Source organism: Columba livia, chromosome 1, assembly GCF_036013475.1.
Source record: "Columba livia isolate bColLiv1 breed racing homer chromosome 1, bColLiv1.pat.W.v2, whole genome shotgun sequence".
Lineage (NCBI taxonomy): Eukaryota > Metazoa > Chordata > Aves > Columbiformes > Columbidae > Columba > Columba livia.
The window spans coordinates 31,094,324-31,119,784 of record NC_088602.1 but is presented as its reverse complement, the minus strand read 5'-3'; the positions used below and the strand labels follow the sequence as shown (position 1 = coordinate 31,119,784).

Here is a 25,461-nt window from a genome sequence, read left to right as displayed (position 1 = left end):
GTGCGTGTTCCTTATGCTGTGCCTTTCTGTGTTAGGTGCTTTTGTCTTGTCCCTGCTTGATCTTCCATCTGTGCGTTGTGTAGAATCAAGGCTCTTATGAATGGCTCTCTGTAATAATAAATCTGTTTGTATTTGTTGGTCACCAGATTTGACAGAATTAGGATGTGAAAGAGTATTAAGTATTGTAATAAGTAGGTAGGTAGAGAAGAATCATAGAATCATAGGATGGTTTGGGTTGGAAGAGACCTTAAAAGATCATCTAGTTCCAACCCCCCTGCCATAAGGAGGTGCACCTTCCACTAAACCAGGTTGCTCAAAGCCCATCCAACCTGGCCTTGAACACTTCCAGGGATGAGGCATCCACAGATTCTCTGGACAGCCTGTTCCAGTCCTTTGCCACCCTTATAATGAAGAATTTCTTCCCTATATCTAATGTAAACTTTTCCTCTTTCACTTTAAAGCCATTGTTCCTTGTCTTATCATGACATGCCCATGTAAAAGTCCCTCTCCAGCTTTCTTCTAGGCCCCCTTTAGGTATTGGAAGGCTGCTGGTCTCCCTGGAGCTTTCTCTTCTCCAGGCTGACTTGCTGGCATGTCTGGAATTCCTTTGGGCTGATCTTCAGGTGCTCCCCTGCTGACCTGTGATCCTTCTCCAGGCTCTGGGCATCTGTTGCTGGCACTTTAAATCACAAAAACTAAGGAAGAAGCAGGGATGCAAGTTTCTCCATCAATAGGCACCAGAGAAACCAGTTGTGGGGTAAACAATTTGTATCAAACTCGATAACCAGAAGCAGTGAATCTCCAGGAAAGGAGTCCTCCTTAGGTTTTTGGGGGTTTTTTTTTTTACACAACATTGTTACTAGCTATCACTGCACTTATCATATTAGTGCCTACAGCCAAACTGAAAGGGAAAGCCTGTTTGTGTTATGTTTTTAATACAAAAGTATAACTCTTTTTAATTTGTGGTTATCCTATAATGCAGCTTTCCTCCTTTTCTTAGGAGAAAGGTCAGAGTGTAAAGTATTTCTGTTATGGACAGTTCTAAGGGTAAGTCTTCTGAAGTTTGAACTTTAAGTCTGCGAGTTTGAATTTTGATCAGCACTGTCATTGTTACTTTGAAATTCTGAGTTGGGAATCTGACAGCTCAGAAGACAAAACTGCTCTCCTCTCTCTGGGTTCCGATCTACTGACAACAATTTAACTTTGGCATAACATGTCATATTTTGATTGACTTATACTCTGGAATTCACAGAAGAATTCAGCTCAGTAGGGGCCTTTGCAGATTGCCAAGAACAGCCCTTTTTCAGGACCTAGCGTGGCCATGTTTTGACTTTCTATAGCAGTGGTCTCCAAACTTTTTGGATCACACACCCCATCAGTAAAGACATTTTGAGCCTGCACCTCCAATATTTGTATGTTTTTTAAATATATACATGCACTACTCTACTAATATAGTATCACAGAATTATAGGGATTGGAAGGGACCTCGAAAAATCATTTAGTCCAATCCCCCTGCCGGAGCAGGAACACCTAGATGAGGTTACACAGGGATGTGTCCAGGCGGGTTTTCAACGTCTCCAGAGAAGGAGACTCCACGACCACCCTGGGCAGCCTGTTCCAGTGTTCTGTCATGCTCACTGAGAAGAAGTTTCTTCTCATATTTAAGTGGAACCTTTTGTGTTCCAGTTTGCATCCATTGCCCCTTGTTCTTACTCTTGGTTGTCACTGAGAAGAGCCTGGCTCCATTCTCGTGACACTCACTCTTTATATATTTGTAAACATTGATGAGGTCACCCCTCAGTTTCCTCTTCTCCAAGCTAAAGAGCCCCAGCTCCCTCAGCCTTTCCTCAAAAGAGAGATGCTCCACTCCCTTGGTCATCTTTGTCGCCCTATGCTGGACTCTCTCAAGCAGTTCCCTGTCCTTCTTGAACTGAGGGGTACATTATAAAGCATACACAAAAAAATGAGATGAAGATGAAAAACCCTATTTAAAACGCTATTTAAAAATATTTTTTAATTTATCAGTGACAAAAAATATTTTCTTCCCGTACCTCAAGGGACTGTCTTGTGCACCTCCTGCTTGGGAGACGGCTGATCTGCAAGACTGAGATGTTTGTTTGGTTTTTTGCAGCCTCTTAGGGCAACCTATGTCAGTGCTATACCACTGTAATTGTGAAGATGTCTTTTTTGTCTTTTTTTTTTTTTTTTTTTTTTTTCTTATGGCCAGACAGAATTTCCAGTGGTGCAGCATGTGTCCCTCACTTGTACTTCTGCTGCCTCCCTCCAAGAAGAGTTTGATTTAAGTCCTCTGAATAAGCATCCTTCAGGTGGTGGATGCAGCCAGTAGGTGACCCCTGGCTACTCTAGTGCTCTTAGCTCCTCCTTGTCTTTCATGGGCTTAAGCCCAGCAACAGTCTGTGGTATCTCTCTTATACTGAGGAGGAGGTGGTGACTGGGAAGAGCAAAACTGGACATGATATTCCAGATGCCACCTTGTAAGTGTTGAGTAGTAGGGAATGACAGTCTTGCTCGGCCCAGTGTGCTGTTAGCCTTCCTTGCCATGGGGACATGTGCTGCTGAATCGTGTTGTTTTACCTTGGAGATCCAGCTGATTTAATGCTGATGTGTTTTCAGAGATCACCTCCTAGTCTCTTGGAGATGGAAATGCTGATCCTTTGCATGTACAGAGGCCCAATGACCTCAGCCTTACGATATGCCTTAAGCCTTAATGAACAACTGACAGAGAGAAAAGCAGAGTTGTATATGTCCTTAGAGAGATGACTCTTTAGAGAGTAATGCCACAGAAACATTAAAAGAACCAAGTCTGGAGGCATTTAAGGTTTGAGTTAAATTGTTATTACAGTTCAGGAAGGCAAACTTGCTTACTGTACTATTGTCTGGAACTCAGTATTTGAGCCTTTGGGCTTGTTAGTGTAATTCATTCCTTAGTGCTTCCTCAGGCAGAAATTTGGAGTCTCTAAACCGGGGCTGTCAAACATTTTCACTGGGGCCCACATCAGCCTCGTGGTTGTCTTCGAAGGGCCGAATGTAATTTCAGGACTGTATAAATGTAAGAGTGGTTCCATTTATCCAGTCCTAAGATTATATTCAGCCCTTCGAAGGCAACTGTGAGACTGACGTGGCCCCCAGTGAAAACCAGTTTGATACCCCTGGTCTGAACAAACCATATCCAGTAAATGTAGATGCCTTCACTTTGTTTCAGCTTTGACAGCCTTCAGAAAAATCTTTCAAAGTCTTTCAAATTCAAATGGTGATAAGGAAAATGAATGGCAGTTCAGTTAGGTTAGTGGGGAATAGGTAGTTTGTTATTTATGTCTCGTGAAAATCAGTAACCTACCCGAGCTGAAATCTCAGGAGACCTTTTACTTTCCCCACATCCTAGGACAGACTCAGTGCGGATTCTGAAAGAACAGCATCTGCTGAGTTAGCAATCCTGAATTACACTTCAAATGTCTGCTATTAGTTTGGTATATTCAGTAGCAAGAGGAGAAATGAGATAGTCATGCAGCAGTTGTTGCTGTGCAAGAGTCAGTATAGATTTCTAAATAACCATGTCTTTAATCCACCAGTAGAAAATGACTTCTCAGCTGTTTCTGTGCTTAGCAACAGTGTGTTACCTATCTATTCATCTAATATGTCGTCTTCCTTGTCTGGTCTCTTTTAATATGTCGACAAGAATGGTGTAGGGAGTTGGCTTTAAACAAATCCTTAGCTTCATCCCACGTTATTTTACTGCTTCTGATGGCTGCTGCATCTGTTTCAGTGGTGCAGGAAATCTGACAATGGGCTAGTGAGTTGTTTGAACTGGCTCTGCAGGCTGAGCCCTACCTGTTGTCCAAACGTGAGCTGTTTTTCTCATGTCCTTTTCAAGACTGAATGCCGAGTATATTGGGAAACTAGATGGAGCTGGAAGGCAACTAAATCGTCCAGAGCAGTTCTATGTGGAGTAAGGCTGAAATCACAGTATGCACATACTTTGCTTTCAGTATTTTCAACATGGAGCAATATTTTCAAGAAGTTGTAGTTCCCTGTACTACTCTTCTGAACAGCTATTGATACTTTTAAGTCAGCAAATTGGAGACTAAGCTTGTTACATTATTCCAGTTGAGACTGTGGTTATTTGCAGCCAGAGGCAGGGAAAATATCCTCCTTGTTGCTAAGTGAGGTACACCTGTAGATATAACTGATACAGCCTTTGGGGGAGCTTGTGTTTGGCTGTCCATTTGTATTCAAACCTTTTCAGAATCAACCCTTCACAGGATTGAGTTCATTCTTTTTTGTTTTAGAAAGAATAGCTATACCTTTATGTATTAAAATCTTTTGTTATGCCTAGCTTTTTAGCTATTCATGCCGTTTTGGTGGAGTAAAATGACTGTCTCTAATCACTGTCATGATTTGTCTTTTCCAGACTTCCTTCTGACTTTTTTTTCTCGTGAGAGCTGAATTTAAAACATGTTCTGTAATGAGAAGCCAAGAACTGATATGTTCCCTGCCTATTGGAAATTCACATGCTCAACAACTGGCTGTCTGTCCAGTTTTAATCCATGTAATATCTGTTATGTTTTTACTGAAATGTTGTGTAATGCCAAATAAGGTTCAAGTTGGTTTTTCCAGTTCTCGTATTAGTACCTTTATCAGTAATACACACCACCAGGAGATTCTCATCAAGTTAATTGGATAAGCTTTTTTCCATCAGTCATACTTGTCTGTTAATTCTTTACAAATAATATCCAGTGTCAGCTATTAACTTTTATTTGGTCTTAGACTGCTGTTGGCTGAACAGGCCTTGATTGTCCCATTTGCCCTTTTACAATAGAGTATTTAATGCAAGACTTCTAGTTTTCTTCCAGAACCCTGAGACTGTCCCAGGACTCAAGTTATTTGCAAGTCTTTTTCAGAGATCTAGGTAGATCTCTCCTTCCACAAGTCTTGAATGCAAGTTGTCTGGGTCTGCTGATTTAAAAGCTCTCTCTGTGCTCATTTGATATCCTTGCATCAAATGTGATGTAGTGGTATTAATTTCCAAGATATGCTTATCGATCTCTTGTGCTTATTTTGATGCCAACCTTTTGTCCATTTTATCTGACTTCTCCTTCTTTTGCCACACGGTACTTGCCCTTTTCTAATCCTTGTCTTCATTTGTCCTCATAGCTAAAAAGAAAAGGCACCTGCAACTGGTGGACATACCATGTTGTACTGTCTGAACAGGTTATACACACTGACTTCTACAAATAGCTGCGTCTTGACTACTGATAGGCAAAAGGCATTTGATGATAGGTGTAGCCTAGACCCACGTTGGTGTGAAGCTTAAACCTTTAGTCTTCAAGACTAGTTCAGTGGCACTGCAGAGAAATCTAATATTGTATTGTCAAGAAAGCATTGTTTTATTTTTTACCTAGATTGATTACACAGTCTGACAGGTAGCACTTTTATTATTGTTGTAGAAGGTGTCAAGAATAACACTGTATCCAGTACCTCCTGTCAGGGTTTATTGATGAGCACCAATGCTTCATCTCCAGAATAAATCAAATGCTTGCATCCAGACATAAAATCTAGCTGTGTTCCCAGTTAAAGCACTGAAGTCTGTGTGCCAAAGGTGGGGTTACCCACCTAAGCACTCAGGTGCCTGAGGGAACCTAATTTGTGTACAAATCAAATAATTAAACACCTGTGCGAGAGAATGATGAATGAACCCGAGACCAAATATTGCGTATGTCCAGAAGTGCTTCTCTTTTGGAAAGATTGAAAAAGTTGTCTGAACAAGTTGTTGTGACAGTCATATTTGAATCAGTTTGGGTTATGTTTCATTCTTACTGGTATCCAATGTGATAGGCATGCTTTGGTTTATGCTTAATAAATGGTGATAGCACTGAGTGCATCATAAGTTATGAATGCAGTCAAAAGTCATTGTGTGTGGTAAAGGAGGTTAGTGCTTCCTTATATAAGAGATCAGTCGTTAGCAGGGTGGTTTGGGAATAATGACCTGGATTCAACTTAAACCTGGGGAAAATCAAGCCAGCTTAGTCTGGGAGTGCATTGTGTTATGTCTTGGAGTATTGAAACTACCTTTTCGCCTGTGACACTTTACATAGTAGTGCAAAATATTTGGAGCTGTAAGATCAAGAGATCGTGCAGGAGCAAGCCTGGTTGTAGCTATGGTGGAAGGAGGAATGCCTTGATTCTAATGCATGCTTCCAGGCTGGGCATTCATTTTGCATAGAACAGTCATTGGATAATATTCTGGGAAGTTCACCATCAAACTTGCTGGATTGCAAGACGATCCAAGTAACTTTCATCAGCTCTCTGCCACCTGCAGAAGTGGTGCAGACTGACTGTAGCCTGGAGGATTTTTTCATGAGTGGGAAACCTTTTAAAATAAGGTAGGAATATAAAACTCTGTCCTCATTGCTTGTGAGACTGATTAGTCTGGCTAAGCAGGTATAAATGGCTTGGCATAAGCAGCAATGAATTCTTAAGTAGTCATAGTTCGGTTTCAAAGTCTTTTAACCTAGAGGGTTTTTTTTCACAACTTTAATCTTTGCCAAATATACCAGGAAAGTGAATGAAGCCTCTAAAAGAATCTCAAAATACCTTTTTTCCAAATTCATATTTTTATAGTAGGACAGCCTTCAGTATGGCTATAGCTAAATCATGTTGTATATGTATAGCTGTAGGAGAGGCTTATAGTGCTTTGTTAATGCATTTTCTAGAAAATGTGAAGACTTTGTTCTGTGTGACTCTTATTTTCCTGGGAGCGCTGATTTCAACCCATGGCAGATATACAACATCTTTGGCCTTAAAGGGGCAAACTAGTAAAAGCAGTAAGCTGGGTGGGATGGAGATAGTTTTAGAGAATGCTTCTGAGTAGTAAGCTGCAACAGCAGCTTCTCTACTAGTTAACCAGATACCATCTCTAGAACTTGGTACCAAAGTCAGTGTCATTAAGCTGACTTTATCACTTCTTGGATTTTGTTTGGTATCTCTTAATTTAAAGTAAGTTTTATATGCTGTAACAAGTAAACGTCTCTGTTTATGAGCAGACGGTATATCTGTGTTAGAAGTTTAGCAGTGTTTGTAGAGACCTTCATTAGCCAGATGATATCAAGGCAAACATTTTTAAAAAAACTGTAACATTACTGATTGTCAGGCTGTGTAACTGTAAAATTGTACCTACTTGTTTTTACCAGGCTACTCTTAAGTACTGGCTAAGAGAGGCAGTTCTGCTTTAGAAATACTATACAAGCTTATTCTCAGCTTAATCTTTGTGTTTGACGTTAAACACTGTTTTCAGATGCAAAATGGGATTAACTTGTGCAAATACTGAATGTACCATTCACCTCTAGTGAATTCTTTCCATCTTTTTGTTAAGAAATATCAATTTCTCAATTCTTGTTGATTTCCCTCGGTCCAACCTGACCCCCCACTCCCCCATTCCCATACCCCCCCACACCGCCCACCCCCCCCCAAAAAAAAAAATGCAGAGAGTCTGGCTCGGATGGAGTTAAGACCAGTACACTAAACCATTATGACTTAAGGTTTTGGGTTTTTTGTTTTGTTTGTGGTTTCTTGGTTGTTTGTTTTGTTTTTTAACAAAATTAAATACAGTTTCAAAAGCAGCTTATTAAATTTGCAGTATGTATTTCCAGCATGGAAAAATGGTAATCTTCAGCTTTTTCCATCCATTATTCCTATAGCACTAACATGCAAAATGCCGTAAAACACATTACTTATGACTTCTAATGTAATTGAAAGGAATGCTTGACTGAATCTTGCTTTCTGTTATGCTGTTACGTGACTCTGATCAGAGTTGAAGTGGATCACTGCTTTCATGGGCCTCTTGTCTAGGTGGCTTTTTTTCTTGTAAGCAGATTTCATGTAACTATACAGTGTGTGCTAGCGAGGGCTTGTTCTTAGTATAGTTATGAGAATTATAACTTTGTGTGCAGACATAACTTCCTTTTTTTTTAATTCCTTAGATTTTAGTTTCTGGTAAAGCTATTAAAGGGCCACTGGTCATCAAAATGACAGTTTTAATTCTAGGTCTAATACATTTTAAAAGTAAAGAAATGTCAGATTGTGAAGATGATTTTGTTGTTGTTCAAGTGAGATGCAAGTGAAAGTTTCCTATTAAGTAGTTATTTCTAAAACAAGTGTTTTGTTCGTTATAATAGTAGAAAGATAAAGTTATATTTTTGGTGTTTGTTTTTCTTTTTGAAGAAACTCTTTTTTTTTTTTTTTTTTTTTTTTTACTGGTTTCATATGAACAGGAGCACTATACATGTAAGTTCTAAGGCAGTTGTACTCCCCCCCCCCCCCATGCCTCAGTAGGCATTTTGTCAGTCAAACTTCAAGTTTTGGTTTACAATGAAAGTTAAAAGATTCGGGTTTGTTAGCTCAAGGCTGTGATGTATCTTCTTCTAAAGTTCAGCCACTAGAGGGGATCTAAACCCACCCTCTGCATAAGGCTTGCTCCAGCTGGCAAAAGATATCTTCAAGTTTATTTGATTTCTGGAATTGTGTGGAAATACACTTTTTAAGGGTGTCTAATTTCATAATACATTTTTTTTAAGGGTAATTCTTCAGAAATATTTATATAGCTCAACCATTTGAGTATCTCTCTTTTTGCAGGTGATCTTGTGAATAAGTGTACCATCAATGATGGCAGAACATCCACCGTTACTGGATACCACTTCGATTATAAGTAGTGAAATCCCTCTTCTAACTTCCCCCATTGTTAGTGGGGATGGAGCACAGCAGGTAAGGACACTGAAATATCTTTTTTTTTTTTTAATACTTCCAACAGCATCATTGACATATTGACACTGTAAAAGATGGTGAGCCTTCATCTGGAATATTTTTGTGCATCTTTGGTCATGCATGTATTTTAGAGATCAAAGTGAAGGTAGAGCTGGCGCAGAGAAGAGACTTGTAAGGAGTACGAAGCAGAAAACCTATTTGTACATCTCCATAGAAGAATGGGACTGAACATCTTGCAAGCTGTCTAGGCGTACTTGAGTCTTAATTTGGAAGCTATATACTTACATAACCATGTGACCCTGTTAAGGGTAATAAAATTTCCCCTATGGTAGAGCTTACCAGCTCAAGCACATGTGCTAACGAGTCTGTGGCCTCTAGACTGACACTCGGTTACAAATGGGTATCTTGAGTGGTGGGACTTGCTTTTGTATGTTAGTGTCTGCCTGGACACTTCAAATGTTTTCTGAGACAAAACCAGTCAAGGTGATACAAAAACTTATGATTATGGTTTTAGAATACTTGAGAAAGGTCAGTTCCAGTGAGGAAGGAACATTGACAAAAATATTGCATTCTCCATATCTTTAACCTAGGAGGAATATTTTAAGCCTCAGAAAAGCACAGTTCTGGAGCACCTTCTGACGGGAGAAAATGAGTAAAATTTAAGTGGTTGAGGTATCAGAATGGTTTTAGAGATCACTGCCTGTGATAGTAAGAGGCTGGACCTGATGATCTAGGGAAGTCCCTTATAGTCTGCCATTCCCATGCTTGATCTTTATGCAGAAGAAATAATTATTTATCACAAAGGGGAATTAATTTGTAGGGTGAAAACACAGAGCTTTAAAGTAAGACTAGAGAATGGACTGCAACAGTTCATGAGATGAGATTTGGGCTGCAGTGAGATCTTCACGTTGTAGGGGAAGCTTGAATACATAGCAAGAACTGATAAATCTTTTTAAATGAATGTGTGGACAGAACATTCCAGAAAAAGGCTTGCTAAAGTCATGATAAACAGTATCTACTGTTCTCCCCTCAATCACCAAGCTAGAAGTTTAATTGTAGGCCCTCCAGGTTTGCCAGGCATGATTTCCCCTTTGTGAATCCATGTTGACTACTTCCAGTCACCTTTTTATCTTTAAGGTGTTTGGAAATGGCTTCTGGGAAGATTTGCTCGCTTATCTTCCTAGAGTTGAAGGTGATGTTGACTGGCTTGTAGCTCCCTGGATCCTCTTCCTTGCCCTTTTTTTGAAGATTGCAGTGGCATTTGCTTTCTTCCAGTCCTTTGGTACCTCCCCTAATCACCCTGACCTTTCAAAGATAGTTGAGACTGAGTTACTTGTTCTGCCTTCCCCAAAAATAAGACTATCAAGCTGTGCTGTCAAGCTTACTCTGTAATGGTGCAAAATATTCAGGCAGGTACGAGCTTAAATGTTCTTTTGGGGATACTTTTTCATTAAAATGTTGTCTCTTTTTCTTGTGCTGAGCAAGGTTAAAACTGGAAAACAAGCAAAGAATTTCTTTAGAGAAATGAATTTCTAGAGGTTTCATTAATTTCTTAAGGAAGAAACATCGGATATGCTGTTGATGTCCTTTTTTATTAAAAAAAAAAATAAAGTTGCCCATTAAGAATACTGTCTAAAGGAGAACTAATAGTTGTAGTGTTTATTTTAAAAAAGAAAAAATAGAATCTTCAGAAAATATTGGGCAGATTCTCAATCATCAATAAAGTAAGTTTCTTTCTTCATTTTATGATAGCTAGCGGTTATACCACAATGTTGTCTGGTGTTCTGTGTTACACAATGTCTAGTGAAAGTTGTGACTTTCATTTTCTGTCCTTCTTTCGCGTGAGTCATGAAGAATCTGCAAATGCATTTATTCAGTTGCAGGAAAGTTTACTGGAAACCCTTTTTGCATCTGGTGATTTGAAAGCCACCACTAAGTAGAAGATACTTTTATGTCTCAAATATAAGAAATCCAGGATTGCAGTTACTGTTTATTCTGTCAAGGTGGCCCAGGTAAGACTTAGGCCACAGAAAGGTCAGGCAGGCCATTATTGATTTATAAGGGTCTTAAAATTATTTGTTATGTTTGTTTTACATGGTATGCTAATGAAAGTAGCATATACTTCCAAATGAAATGTGATCTTATCACATACAACACATAATTCTGAGCCTTTTTCTTTTTTTAAATATTTAAACCAGAATATTAGTTAATTTTATTCTTTTTTTTTTCCCTTGTAACTTTGAAGCTATGAGAAGTGAGAAGACTTTTGCCTTCATGATAGAGTTGCTTATTTTTCTGAAAGTCTCCTATTAGCTACAATACACACATTCTGTAGGGGTTACTTCCTTAAAATATGAAAACTACTTCTCTGTTTTTTTTTTTTTGTGACAGCGTTGTGGTGTTGAATTGCATAATCCATAGTGCTGACAGAATGTGCTCCCACAATCAAAATTCAGAGCTGTTTTGTACACATAAATAAATGCACATGTTCTTCCATCTTCGTTTTATGTAGGCTGGACTATAGCTATTCTATTTACTTTTATCCAGTCCGGACTGAAAAAAATATATCAAAATCTAGTTTAAAATTTTGTATTTAAATATTTTGTTTATATTTTGGTATTTCCTGTGTTAGACTAGTTAACTGCATCTTAGAACTTGCAAGTTCTTGTTCAGTTTTGAAACACCTGAGGATCTTTTTAATCAATTCCACCATTTTTGCATCTTATCAGAATTAACTATGATAATTATTGTGATTTAAGTTGTATACACTGCATAACTGAGTTACCAGATGGATATAGACCATTCAGTACTTTTCTAGAACAGTTAATATCTTCAAGATAATCTTTTTCAAGTACTTGAAGTTCTGCTAGCAGTTTAAATGTGAAATAGCAGTGCAAATATTTGAACATGTTAAGATGAAAGGTCATATGCTTCAAATAGTGGAAGCGTCTGATCAGGTTAAAGCTGAACTTTCCACCATGTTTTAAAACAATCCACGAAGTTAGAGGATGTACCTGTTCAGGCAGAAAACATGGGGACTTAAACTGTGCGGATGTTCATGTACTGCTGTGGGAGGCCGCTTCATTCTGTGTCCCACAGAACAAGGGACTGCTGTTAGTTCCGTAGGACAAAACTGGGGAAAAGGAAAAGCAAAGACCGAGCCCATTAGCTCTTCCCTCTCATATTAAACCCAGGAGTCCTGCTTTTGCACCTTCTCATAACTGCGTTCAACCTGAGTGGATAACGTGGTCCTTATGTCTTGGTGGTGAGTGAGGTTGTGGATGAAGAATGGAGAAGATCCATAGGAGTTGACAGAAACCAAGTGATGCTTAGAAAACGTGGATGAGGACAGATGTGCTTGAGGGTTTTTCATGTAAGGGTAACTACTGCAGAGAGGCTTTGCTGATGATTGCTGAGGCTGGACAGGAAGGACGTGTTTGACATGGGCCCTGATTTGGTGAGGGGAGGTAAATTCGTGATTGAGAGGAAAATGAGAAGGCAAGAGTTCAAACTTCTTTCTTTAACAGACACTTTGTTTTCTTGATATTAGACTGATGTTAAATTGTTTTGGAAAGATTCTGAAGCACGCAGTGCTATTCCAAGACAAATCAGTAAATTACTGACACAATTTTGCAGCAACCCTGGAGTTCTACGGCCTCTCTCCACCTTCCCACTACAACAGCTGTGGAGCAAGACATCCCTGTATAACTGTGGTCTCCTTTATTACCAAAAATGTAGATACCACTCTCAAATTAGCCCAATACCTGTTAACTGTTTCCTTTTCTTTGGGCAATGGCACGCGGTGTTTGACCTTCAGTCAGCTTTATTTCTCAATAAGGTATAGTGATATAGTAATACTTCTGGCTTGGGAAGCTGCTTGCTTATCCTCCAGACTTTCTTCGGAAGTTTAGATGCTTAGTGGGATTGTCGAAAATCCCACTCTGTGTGTGTATATATATTAATATATATCTATTTTTAGTATGTGTCTGTGTGTGTATATACATATATACTGTGTGTGAGTTTAAGTGCAAATTCTTTGAATTGAAATAGATATTTGGCATCAAATCTACAAGTTAATATTTCTAAATCAAATTTCTTGGTTAAATATTGAAACTTCTAATCTTAAAGTTATTTTTAACCTGTTACCATAGGAGGAAGCCTTCAGTCAGCAGGGTAATAGCTGGGTATAAAAACAAATGAAATAATTTCAAGAATCCATTTTTTTGGCTTTCAGTTTGTTTATATACATGGAGTCACAGCAGAAATATAATGGTGAAGATGTAATCTGGATTACTAAATGCTTTTCCTTGGTTTTAGTTCTGACACTTCTGTTTCTGAAAAGCATATGGTACATTATCAAGTTCCAGCTTACTTTGCTTTTGCCTTGCTGCAGAAAATCAAGACTAAAACTGCATATGTTTCAAGAAAAACATTTTTTTCTTGTACAAGAAAAAAAATCTGTGTTAAAAGCAGTGTAACAACATACACTGTTATAACTGTACTTGCTGCTTTCCATATTGTGCTGTTTTCTTTCCTTTATCTGTGTTTTCATTTTGTAGAGAACAGAGTACATGCATGGTTGCTTCTGTCTGTTTTTGGTTGGGGTTTGGGTTTGTGTTGTTGTATTGTGTTTTTTTGTTTCTTTGTTTTTAACTTCCCCTTGGGCTCTATTGAATTAGCAGATAAATCTAACTTTTCCTTTCAGAGGTTCATTAAAACTTGGTTTACTTGACAATTATTCTTCCATCCTTCAGTGACTTCATAGCATTTGAAGCGCACCAGAACTATGTTCACTGGAACCATTGGAACTCTTCTGTGTGTAATGCTGAAGTGCCAGCTTACAGAAGCTGATTATCAAGCTGTATTTTTTTTTTCTGGGTTTGATTAGTACTTTTGTGTAGCAACCATAACTGGAAAATACACAATCAAACTTATATGGGACATTCTGTATATAAAAAAAATCTTTTCCATGAAAGTTTTTAACTGGTTGGTGGCTCTGGTTTGTAAAAAATAAAAAACCACACCACCACCAAAAAAAAGGAGGTATGAGGATGTGAGTAACCTCAAGATTATTAAATCCTTTCTGTATCTGAATTAATCATATATTTTGTTCAGGGAGAGCGAAGCTTGGTGTTAATTAAGTGTAATTTTTTTTTCCTTTGAGATTTGAATTTTATGTATTTAAACTGTATGCTTGATTGCAAATGCATTGAAAACTTGCTTTAAATTTCCTAGAACAGCCGTCATCCTCAGCAGAAAGTGAGGATTCAAAATTCTGTGGTGTAGTTATGTATGAACACTGTGCTGCTTTTAGATGGCAGAAAGCAGCGTCAGATTTATTGCACAATTTATACTAGCATCCAAATATATTTCTTTTAATATTAGCTGTCTGAAAATAAATGTAGAAATAAGAGTGAAAGCTGTGTAGTTCATAGGCTTTCCCACTTCTATTCAGTATGAAAATTCATGGAATAAAGTATCCTCATAAACCTTTTCTGAGCAATCCTCCTCTTTCTCTCTAAAATGTCTGTTTTCATTTGTGTGATATGAATCCTAGATTAATATTGGTCTCTGATACAGTAGATTCCTCCCAAGATACTTGAGGCAAGATTTCCCCTGTTGAATTAATCTTTTCAGAAACTGACATTTAGGAGAATTGGATGACATGTGAAAATCGGATTTAAAGTCAGTTAGTCACTGTAGGTTGCTAACATAGTCAACTGGGAGAAATAAACATGTCCAGAAGATGACATCTTTCTTGTTTTAGGAAGGTGACTAAAGATCTGTGCTTTTATTGTTTGTTTTTTGGTTTTGGTGTTTTTTTTTAAGGGGATGAGGAGGTACAAGTTGCCCAGATCTATGAGCATCGGGGCAGCCCAGTTCCAATCCGTAGTCTGTCTCAAGTGGGCCCAGTTCATGAGTCCGCACGTTCCCGTCAGTAAGGTCTGGAAGGGGGCAGTTGTGTCCAAGCAGTGTCCTTGGTCCCCTCCTCTCCCCTTCTTTGTGCTGTGGGATACTTAATGCTGGGACATGCATAAGTCACTCTTATACATTTCCTCAGAAGACAGCTGTTGTCATCTCTCTGTAACTGCTTTGAAAAGTCATATTCTTAACTATAGAAATTCCACTCTTAAAAGATGTGAGAATTGCACACTTTGCAAACAAGTAGTCTGAAGTACATGCCCTGCTAGCTGAAGCCTTCTGCCCCATCCCCCGCCAGCTTGGTGATTGAGAGGTTTCTTTATTTATAACTGAGCAAAGTCCATCTAACCTTCTGCGTATTACAGAATTATACACTTTATAGAGCAACCAGAATTACATTCTCCAGGAAGAGAGATAGTCAGGTTTACACACCATAGAAAAATGGCCTTTGTCTCTAATTTTTCTCCCTTTCTTTTTGCAAGTAGAGGAGAAAATGTATGGGAAAGGGCTGGGGTTGTAGAGACTTCTCCCACCAAGCCCTTGGTCCAGTACTGGCTGAGCCTTCCCAACCTGATCAAATTGAGGATGTAGCCTTTTATTTCTCTTCCAGCTCAGGTTCATGTTGTCACACAGTGTTTTGATAAACAGTGATACCCAGATTTGCACAAAGCAGGGTGGATAGGGAACTTGATATGGGGGAAAAAAAGACTACTTTAGAAGTGCTACTGAAACTCCTAGCATTCTAATTTTTTAAATTAAATGTCGTTCTGAGTAATTAGAGAATACAGCTCTTCCTTTGGTACTTTCTTCTGTGCTCTATTTAACATTTCTACCTTAAAGACACATCCATCAGTCTTAAATATTATGGGCTTTTTAACTTGCTATATCACCAAACAGGAATCTGAGCTGTCAGAAGCAATGTTGAGAAATATAAAATTCTCTTGTAGTCCATATGCTTTCTACATCAACAGCTTATATGCTTCATAAATCTTCTAAACTTTTCAGAATCTGAATGTCCAAATTCAGCTTCAGCTTGCTTATATTTTTAATTGTTACAATTGCACTGCAGGAGGAGATTGTTTCGTAAAGGATATTTGTTCCAAGTTTTGGTTTGAGCTGTTGTTCAGCAGAGTTCTTTAAAAAAAAGAGGCTGCGATACCTTCTACCTTTCGGTGCATCTACATACAACTTAATTGAACATTTACTCCCTGATTCTATTTTGGACTGTTGCAAATATGCAGATTGACCGTGGAAGGTGCCTACCCAGGGGACAAACCCCTGCAAAGCATCAGCTGAAAACTTGAGCCCTTGTTACCACTTTGCTGTGCAGTACGAGCTCTGTCCCCCATCCCGTTTTACTTGGCATTGTAAAGCTGAAGCCCTCTTTACTTCAAACAACAAATCATTATGAAATGAGAATAATCTCATTGAAGTCTTCCAGTTTTTTGGATTTTTTTTAGTGGTTGATGTTTCCAACCACTGGCCAGGGGCAGATAACCTCAGAAAGTTCCAGAGTTCAGTGACTGCCCCTAACACTGCTTCCTTCTAGTTTCCTGTAAACAAAGATTAGCTTAAAACTCTGACGTACAAATGTTTGTCTATTGCATGATCCAGATTCTTTGAGCACTTCTGTTACCCTTATGTTTATACTTGTACTGATTTAAAGATGTAATGGGGGGATTATTTAAGTAGCAAATTTTCTGTGCTCTATCTGCTAACCGCAGACTGTGTCAATGATGATGAAACAAACTGAGTTTGCTGTAAATGAGACTAATAAAACTTTGCTTATCCAAGCTGCAAGAACTGAGAATACAAGAGAGACAAAGCAGAAAAAAGTAGATTAAAAATGTAAGTACTTCCCAATAACAAAGAATGAGCCAGACACACTTATGGAATATACACTGATTGAGCCTGTTATACGTGGACACTAACAAGTCTTGAATATTTGTCAGTGACATTAGATACAGATGTTAACGTTTATCTTCCCAGATGTTAACGTTTCTTCCCAGAAAACTTTATATTTTTACCAAACTAGTCTCCAAATAATCTTTTCTTTTTTTCCTTCCCCCCAGTGATCAGCTTTTTGCTGATTGTCTTTCACATGAAGAGAAGGGGGTAATATATGAGTACAGTAAGAATTTAAAAAACTTCATAAATCAATTTATCTGCTAGAATAAAAAAAAAGTTGCCAACTCCCAGATCTTTCCAGCCTGTCTTTCTACAAAAAGCAGTGAAATCTGATTGCAATCTATAGTTTTTGAATGTCAGTGCCACCTAACAGTCCAGTCATCTTTCCAACCTCCCTGTTTCCAGTTGCTCCTAGGGATATTTGCTGCCTTAGTGCATTCAGTGGTGCCGATAGTATCTTGTAGCAGTGGCTAAAGATGAAATGTTTGCTGATTCTGTTGTCGGTCAGCTGCCTTTTAGAAAAATGACGCAGAGTTGCTTGCTCTCCTCTGGAAATATACATAGGTCTTAGGAGCACGCCACTGGAACAATGGCTTCTTTCTCTTGCTTTCTTCAGGACATGCTGCTACTGCTTCTCTAAGCTGAAATAGTTTGGATTGTTTGTTGTTTGTTTGGGGTTATTTTGTTGGGGTTATTTTGTTGTTTTTTTTTCAGAATACCAAACATGTAAATTGTTACTACAACATATTATGTGACATTTACTTAATTCTGTATGTTTTTCCTCCCTAGTCCTGAAAACAGAGGTTTGCTACTGACCTTTACTGCCCAGATATTTTCTGTTCTTCATTAGGAAAGTGTTAATCTCCATATTTGGAGCAGTTAGATCCCTCTGGATAATCAGTCAGTATTAGCAGTTGCTAGAGTAGAGGATTGTGTAGTTGTGGGAAACCTGTAAATTGGAATTTACTCAAATAAATATTGGGGAAAATAGATGATTTTAGAACTGTAGTGTTTAGTATGGCATTGTGTTACTTGGGCAACAATCAATGTCAATAGGATACTTATAAACAATGATATGTCTATTTTCTTCTATTTGTGCTAGCGCTTAGTCTGCTATGAATTGGTATGGTGTTGTGCAGAGCTTAACCTAAAGTTTTCAGAACTCTTTATGGGTTACTAGACAACATAAATGTGGGAGGAGAAAGTTTTCAGGAAGTCTGAAAGAAGATGGTAATAGGAAATCTTACAAAAGATGACTTTAAGAAATAATTAGTTGGAAGTAACATTCTTCACAACCATGAAATTCGTACGGTTTTGAATTTCCAAAGGCTTAAGACACTGTTTTAACTTAGCTTTTATTACTGATGTATCAGCTGTTCCTATTTAATAATCTTATGCTGTTTGTAATACCTGTTATATAGATCTTTTGCATTTTTCTATTTCATCCGTTTTCTAAATGTTAGTGGGTTTGATTGTGGAAAAGAGTCGTTCATAGCCTCATTAGCATCGTTCTGATATGAACAGCAGATTTCAAATTCCCATTCAATGGAAAAACAACTTGTGCCGCATTTGGAACTGACCTCACCTTAGCTGGACCACAGATGTGATTCCATCTGGCAATTCCTGTCCTGCTGATGAATAACAACACTCAAGTCTTTGCGATGTTCTTTGATCAGGGGCTTTTAGGGACACAAAAACGCTGTCGTAGTACTCCTGCAGACAGGGAAACTCTGGCGTGGGTGAGGTGATGAACCCACAGATCACAGTAAGTCCACGTTACAGCCACAACAGAGATGGTATCTTGAGTCTGTGTCCAGTTTTCCCTGTTCATGGGACCCCGCTCTGTGGAGCCAACCTGGATGTAATGATTTTCCTTGTAACAAAATACTGGACATCAGTGGAAGAACCAACTAAATGTTTTCAATAATAAAAGGATACTGGGTGTGAATAACTGATTCCTTTTGCTTAGAAAGCTTTTACTTGTTAAAGTGATGAAGTGTTAGGAATATGACTTGGAGTTAAAATAGTAGAAAGTTACTTTTTTTGTTGTAGGTAGGCTGTAGGTTTGAGTCCTTTTGCATAAAAGTGTATGTGTGAGTATACTTGCTTATTACCTTAAAGACATTATTGTTCAAGTAATTTTAAATATTTATTTTATACCTCAAGTGACATTTCATCTGCAATCTCATGCTATCACAATCCAGATACCAGGTTGTTACAAAGCAGTTTCAGGTATCTTGTCTGCTTATGGGTCAGAACTTAAACCAGAGTGATGCATATGTGGTAGTTGAAGTAATTTCTCACAAGAAGGGAGGGATGCATGCTTTGCCCTATGTAGCTGTCTTTCCACAAGTGAGGGTATGTCCGTGGGCCCCTGATGTTACTGGGATTAAAGTCTGCAGATATGAGATTGCCAGAAACTGGATGTTTTCAGTTCTGTTCTTTAGTGGAGACTAATAGAGAGAAACCATCTTTGTCAGCCATCTGAAATGTCTTAAATATTAATATCTAATAAAAGGTATTTCTGGTTATAGTATTATTTAGGGCAGACATGTATGTAAATTATACAGCAAAATGGGGAAACACACTTCTTTCTTTTCATGCCTTTTAATGTACCTAACAAATGCACAGTATAGAGTAAAACAGTATGTAGGAAAAAGAGCAGTAGAGCCCAGTCGAGTAGTTCTTTGCTGTATCTTTTTATTGTCTTATAAAGTGTGTGGTGTTTGGGTTTTTTTTTGTCCTCATTTCTGGCTTATTTGCAAACTGAAGTCATGAGCTGCATCATGGATTCAAGTATAAAGTCAGAAGTTGGCTCATTTTGAGCTAGCGTATCCTATCTGGGAATCATGATGCTAAATTAAAAATGCAGTTATGAAATGGCATATATTTGGAAGCTTTGCTCTCTTAAACCCGAACCTTCTGTTGACTGACGTTAGATGATCCAGAAGCAGATGCTGCAGCAGCTATTTGTTGATTTAGTTGCTATGGTGACATGATACATTCGTGTACAGCAGGAAGCTCACTGTACGTTGGCTAATTTGATAGGAAGGAAGGCTTGAGGTAGGTATTGCTGACTATATTGTTAATTGATCCTACCTTTCACATCCTGCCTCCACATGCTTTGTGGATGCACAGCTATAGAGGAAGGGAGAGGGAGATGCTCCGGCGTGGCGTTCAGGTTAAGGTGCCCTGTTAAAAGAAGGGGGAGGCAGTGCTCGACACATCACCGAAGATTACCTCAGTACTAAGTGAATGGAACAGATTGGAGCAGCCGGAGTGGTGACTGTTGGATCTTCCTTCATCTTTTGTCACTGTGGTAGCACCAGTTGAATGAGAGAAATAAAAGGATGCGAGCAACAGTAAGTCACAGCGCTGAGGCTTTTGAAATGGGTTACGAGATAAAGCATGTCACTAATTAACATCTTGATTGGAGCTATTAGTGGAGAAAACTGTAATTGTTCTGAATGTGTACCCTAATGGCAAAGCATAAATGCGGCTCTGCCTGGAAGTTGTGTTGTATTCTATTCTATTCACCCTTTTCCAGAAATACACCTTTTTTAATCTTGTTGCAGACAGACTGTTAAAGATACAGTACACATCTTACAAAGGGCTTGGCTGTACCCACCTTGTAACAGGTTTAGTTGAGTGTTTTAAATTTTTTTTAAGCCAGAATGACAAAAAGCATTAGCTTTGGTGTGTTCTTAAATATGTAAAATGTTCAAAAATGAATTTACCTTTGTCCTTTTGGCTAAAAGTACTTCTCATCAGTACTGCTGAGCTAATTTCAGTTGCAGTGTTTTTAGACAAACCACTGCTGTCTTTTTTATGGTGGTGTACATTATTAGTGCATTTAGAAATATGATTTTCGTAAAGTCTTTCCATTATTTGTGACTTTTGCTGGCAGTTACTTGTACTGACTCAGCACCTATTACCATATAATGCTAAATATAGATGTTTTCAAATTAATAAGAAACAAAACCAAAAACTAACCACAACCCTGAAGCTCTTGTCTCTTTCCTAGTAAAACATCTCAGAAAAGAACGTTGTTTTTGCTAGTAAAGAAATCGATTGTGATTTGATTCTCTTTAAATTACAGTTTCAGAGGTCCAGCGAAATGTTTTGGAACACTTTACCCTCTTGGCTTCTAGGAAGTGTGTTTGGAGGAAAAAACCAAAACGCCCTAGAACCCCCCAAAATGTACACATCCCCCAAAACCACTCCAGAATGAGGCAAAAACAGAACTGTGCTTTTCAGTAGGACTGTTTTGCTCCAATTTGTAATCTTTCTTGTTGTACAGGGAACAGTCTCTTATTACGGTATTTTAAGTATGCTTTAATCACAGCTGTAATATAGCGTACTCTTATTTCTTCATATTATATGTGATTTTAGCAATGGATAAAATTTATGTAGCATATCCTAGCTTTTTCTCCCCATTTTCTCCTTGCCTTCTTACTTCCACACATTATTCAGTATTTTAATATGTGTGCCAGACTATGAATCGGCTTTACTGCTAAAGGATTGCATTTTTTTCATTATGATGTATTTAGTGTTAGGTCTAGTAGCATTCTTGTTAATGTCTATTCAGAGGCTTTTAACTCAGTTGGAAAATTTGTCCCAGATTTCACTCATTCTGCAAAAAGATGTTAATTCACGAAGCATAACTAACTTCTTTTAGATCTCAAGTAACTCATTCAGTTCCTTTCCCCTTCAGTGGGAGATGGGGGCTGGCTGGGGAGCACCAAGGATTTCAAACATCCCTTTACACTGAAATTCAGTCCGGTTCCTGTGGTTTTCTTGCCTTTGTGGCAGCAGACAGCGGTAGCCCGTGGAGACGGCAGAACGCCCGTTCTCACCTGGGCTTATCCCACAACTTCACACACGGCAGAAAGCGTTTAATGTGTTTTGGATCCTTTAGCCTCAGTCGGGATTAGAAAACTTAACAGTTTTCTTTTCCCCTTCGGTATCAGTCCCTGATACTGAAGGATGTGTTTGAGAGCTAAGATATTTTGGAGAGACAGAGAGAGCTTGATGTAGATTTTTCTTTAATACAAATACAAAAGTATTTTTCTTGTATCCCATTGACTCTAAAATGGTAGTTTCAGTCTTGCAGCGAAGACTTTGCTGGTTAGAAATAAACCCATAGGTATTAGAAAAACTATTTTAAAACTATGTTATATATTCAGTAGTTAATAACTTATTCTACAGACAGAGAAGCTTCTAGGTATAAAAGCAGCAATTTGTTACTTGCTACAAAAGATTTGAAAATGTGGCTGTGAATAGCAAACTTGTAAACAAAATTTTACTGTATCTGAATCTCTTGACGTTTGTACCAGCTTAGAAGAGCTAGAAAGTTAATTTCAGCCAGTCCTGTCCTTTTAGAAATACAGGTATTAGTTGAACTGTGGCTTTAAAAGTATAATGCTTAAATTATCCTTATGTGGTAATGATATGCTAGATTCTCTTCCATGAATCTGCAAAAATTTCCCCAAATTAGGTAGGTCTTCATACCTTTAAGGAGCAGGGTAGAAGAGAAGGTTAGCAACTCTCTTAATTCTGGATTTTGTGACTGTGTAAAAGATCATGTAGTATATGTCTAGATGAAATAATTTGTTGTTTCAGCGGGCTTTTTCACTTCAGACTAAATTTAAACTTATAGAACCTAAACAGTAAATTAAATATATTATCTCGGTATATATGATATATTAGCAATAATATTTTCATATGTAGTTTTTTTAAATAAAATCTCTTTTGCCTTACAGATCCACTGCATACATGTATTTGGTAAAAGTAGCAAAATATTTTTGATACTGTTTTTTAGCTGGCTCTATCATCTAAGTGTGTGTGTATTTGGGGAGGGAGCCTTGTTCTTTAGCCTTTGAGTGTTATTCAGAGAGCTGCTTTTGCACATGTATAATGGTGAGCAAAAGAGAAAAGAGGAAAAATGTGTCAAACTTGCTATGTGATTTTTTTTAATTAAATTAGTTTTTAGAGCTCATTGACTTATTTCAGGTTTTACTTAGTGTCTTTTTTTCCACTCCAGAGGGACAAAAATAGTTTCAACTTGTAGTTGTATTTACAGTTTCTGCTATGGAAAGATGTTGCCTTAAAACATTGAAGTAACATGCTTGTGGATTAGTCCTAAGCTTTTTTGTTTTCCTGCTCTGCAAGTCTTTCCCCTCATCTACAACCCTTATCAGGATGAATCCAATTTTGTTAATTTCTACTTCACAATGACGTCCATAGGTTTTATTTTGGTCTTGCTTACTAACCACCTGATGGAGAACAGTCATTAATTGTGTGAGCCTATTGGGGGGGGGGGTGGGGGGTGGGTGTTTTGTTTGTTTGCTTTTGTTGTTGTTCTTTTGTTTTGTTCGTTTTTTGTGACAGAGAGCATTGGGAAAACTTTTCCCTGCGTGTTTTGATGTTAAACACATTAGTGATGCCATAAGTCTGATGCTGCCTTTCTTTTCCATCAGATAACTGAAATTACCTTCAAACCTGGCAATCTGCTAACACATCACTTCTTCTGTTAGGAGGGTGGAAGTGGAAGTAGAGATGCTTGTAGAAGTGTGGGTATTACTGACAGAATAAGGGGTTGTTGGTAATTGTTATTTCAGTGGAATTAATGAGCTTTTTGGTATTAATTAGTGTGCAAACAAGCAAATGAAAAGAAGGATTAGCTAGTTGTGTATTTTAAATTCCATCCTGTCCCTCACAGTGCTCCAGTGGAAAAATACCTTAACCTGTATATTTGTCTGGCACAAGCAAAATGCGAGACTGCTTAGGGAAGTATTCTGTATCTGTAAAGACAAGGATTAGTAAAATATATATCAGCTGTGTTTGTATCATTGCCATTCTGCTTTTAGAAGACATTTCTGTGGCCATATTGGTGGAGCAAAGTACCTCTAAGAATCTTATTTTGACCTCTGCAGTCTCTGCTTCGTGCTGATAAAACTTAGCTCTAGACCTTTCTGGAGATGATTGTTAACATTTGGCCTTAAGTTTTCCCTTTTTTCGGAGCAGCATTCTGATTCCAGATTCCCCTTCCACTCTCTGTCTTTAGTTTTATAGCTTTTTTCTGACTCTGGCCATTTTTTGTCAAATTCATTTCTTCAGTGTTAAAATAAGCTATAACGCTTGAAAAAAACATTCAGCTCCTTTCCTGGTTCAGTCTACAGAAACATCCTATAGTTTCTTTTGCAGATAGTTAAGAATTTGCTGAATAAAAGCGAACATTCAACACTCTTCTCTTTGAATGTTCGTACTGCCTTTGATTCTTTAGGTGCAAAATCAGAGCACTTTCTCATCCTACTCACACTCCTGTGGTAAAGCTAAATCAAATATGAGATCGTCAGATGAAATTGTTGTGAAATTATCATTGTATCTATTGATAGTAGTATGTCCAAGTCAATCTTGCATATCTCTGTAGGATGTGATCATACTGTTTGAGCTACAATAAAATTATCTTTTAGTTTGGAAGTATTTGTGAAGAGAAGCATTCTAAAATAGTTTTCTATAGAATGGTTGTATTTTAAGAGCGTATTTATTGTGTAAGACCAGTTCAAATTATGATTAAAGTGAAGAACAGATTTTCAAGGCTAATGAAGAGGGTGTACCTTAACCAGTCCTTCAAAAAGGCCAAACATTGTAATGCTTCTTGAGGTTACTGTGTGGCAGTGTTTTTATATTAGTAATTTAACTGTGCTCAATGATGTTCCTAAAGACTGAAGCTGTCATGGAACAAGTCTGTTCTAGTAAACTCTAGTAAATCTTTCCATCCAGAAAGTGTCTTTGTGCAGGTTGCTTGTTAATTCTGGTCTTTGGAATAGTTTCCGGTGTTGTTTGGGAGAAGGCTGCTCGTTTGCATCAGCCTGTGTTGTGCTCAGGACCAGCGTAACATTGTTGAGCATCCCAGGTGACATTCCCGGCACGGCTCACTTTGCTAGTACAGATGTGGGTTTAGGTACCACAGATGTGGTCAAGGGGATGAAGGAGTTCTCCTAGGAGAGATTAGAAACGTTAGGACTCCCCAGTTTGCAGAGTCTGGGGACAAGGAGGGGGGAATTGCTAAGGCTTAGAAAATAGTGGAGGTGATGGATTAAATATACTCACAACTGTTGTTCAGCAAATCTCATAGCAGAGGAACTAGGGGCATTTAACTAATAAGCAATTTTCAAAATGGCTGAAAAGTGAACTTCAGGAATGTGCTGCCATAGGAGGTTGTGGAGGCAATTCAAAGTGTAAGTGAACTCAAAGAGTTTAGGCAAACTCATGGACAGTGACAGAGATGAAGTGCAGAAAGTGGCCTGGCTCACCTGCTTTCCCTAAATAGCATTTTCAGTTGATACGCTAGTGACAAAGTGCTGGACTAGATGGACTGCTGGCCTGGGCTGTTGACCCAGACCATGAGGACATTTCTTATGTTCTTATTCGGCTTGAGCAGCTGCCTGAGTTTAAACAGCAATTTGGGGGAAAAACCTACTGAGCTTTCTAATACATGGCACGATTTAGTTTTGTTAGGTCTTTGCTAATGCATCTTGAACTGAGAGTGGATGGGCAGCAAAGTAAATGTTTCTGAAATCAGGAAAAAAGTTGGGTATTCCATGCTAAGAAGGGGGTTTAATGGATACTATTCCTTTTTGCAATGCCTTTCTATGTTTTTAGGATGGATTTTACTTTTAATACTTTGCTAAGAAGAAACCTCTATCATCCATACCTATTTAATTGAATTACTACAAAGCTTGGTATGTTGTTAACTTGGTCTGGGTTTATCTTCTAAAATACCTTTTGTAGAATAAATTAAGTACCATTGAAAAATATTAAATTTCACTGTTAAAACTGCCAGTCTTT

At 38.1% G+C, this 25,461-nt stretch overlaps 1 protein-coding gene across 5 annotated transcripts in view; it reads left to right on the top strand.

Moving 5' to 3' along the window:
* FNDC3A (fibronectin type III domain containing 3A) overlaps window positions 1-25,461 on the top strand; it is a 120,780-nt gene that overhangs the window by 11,492 nt on the left and 83,827 nt on the right. For 4 of the 5 annotated variants that reach the window (XM_065053421.1, XM_065053438.1, XM_065053432.1 and 1 more), the window contains exon 2: window positions 8,650-8,778. In XM_065053421.1, the coding sequence (XP_064909493.1) occupies window positions 8,677-8,778 (102 nt within the window). In that variant the 5' untranslated portion in view covers window positions 8,650-8,676. Of the gene's footprint in view, window positions 1-8,649; window positions 8,779-19,943; window positions 19,971-25,461 lie in introns of those variants that run through there. The other variant, XM_021286804.2, reaches the window with a different exon arrangement.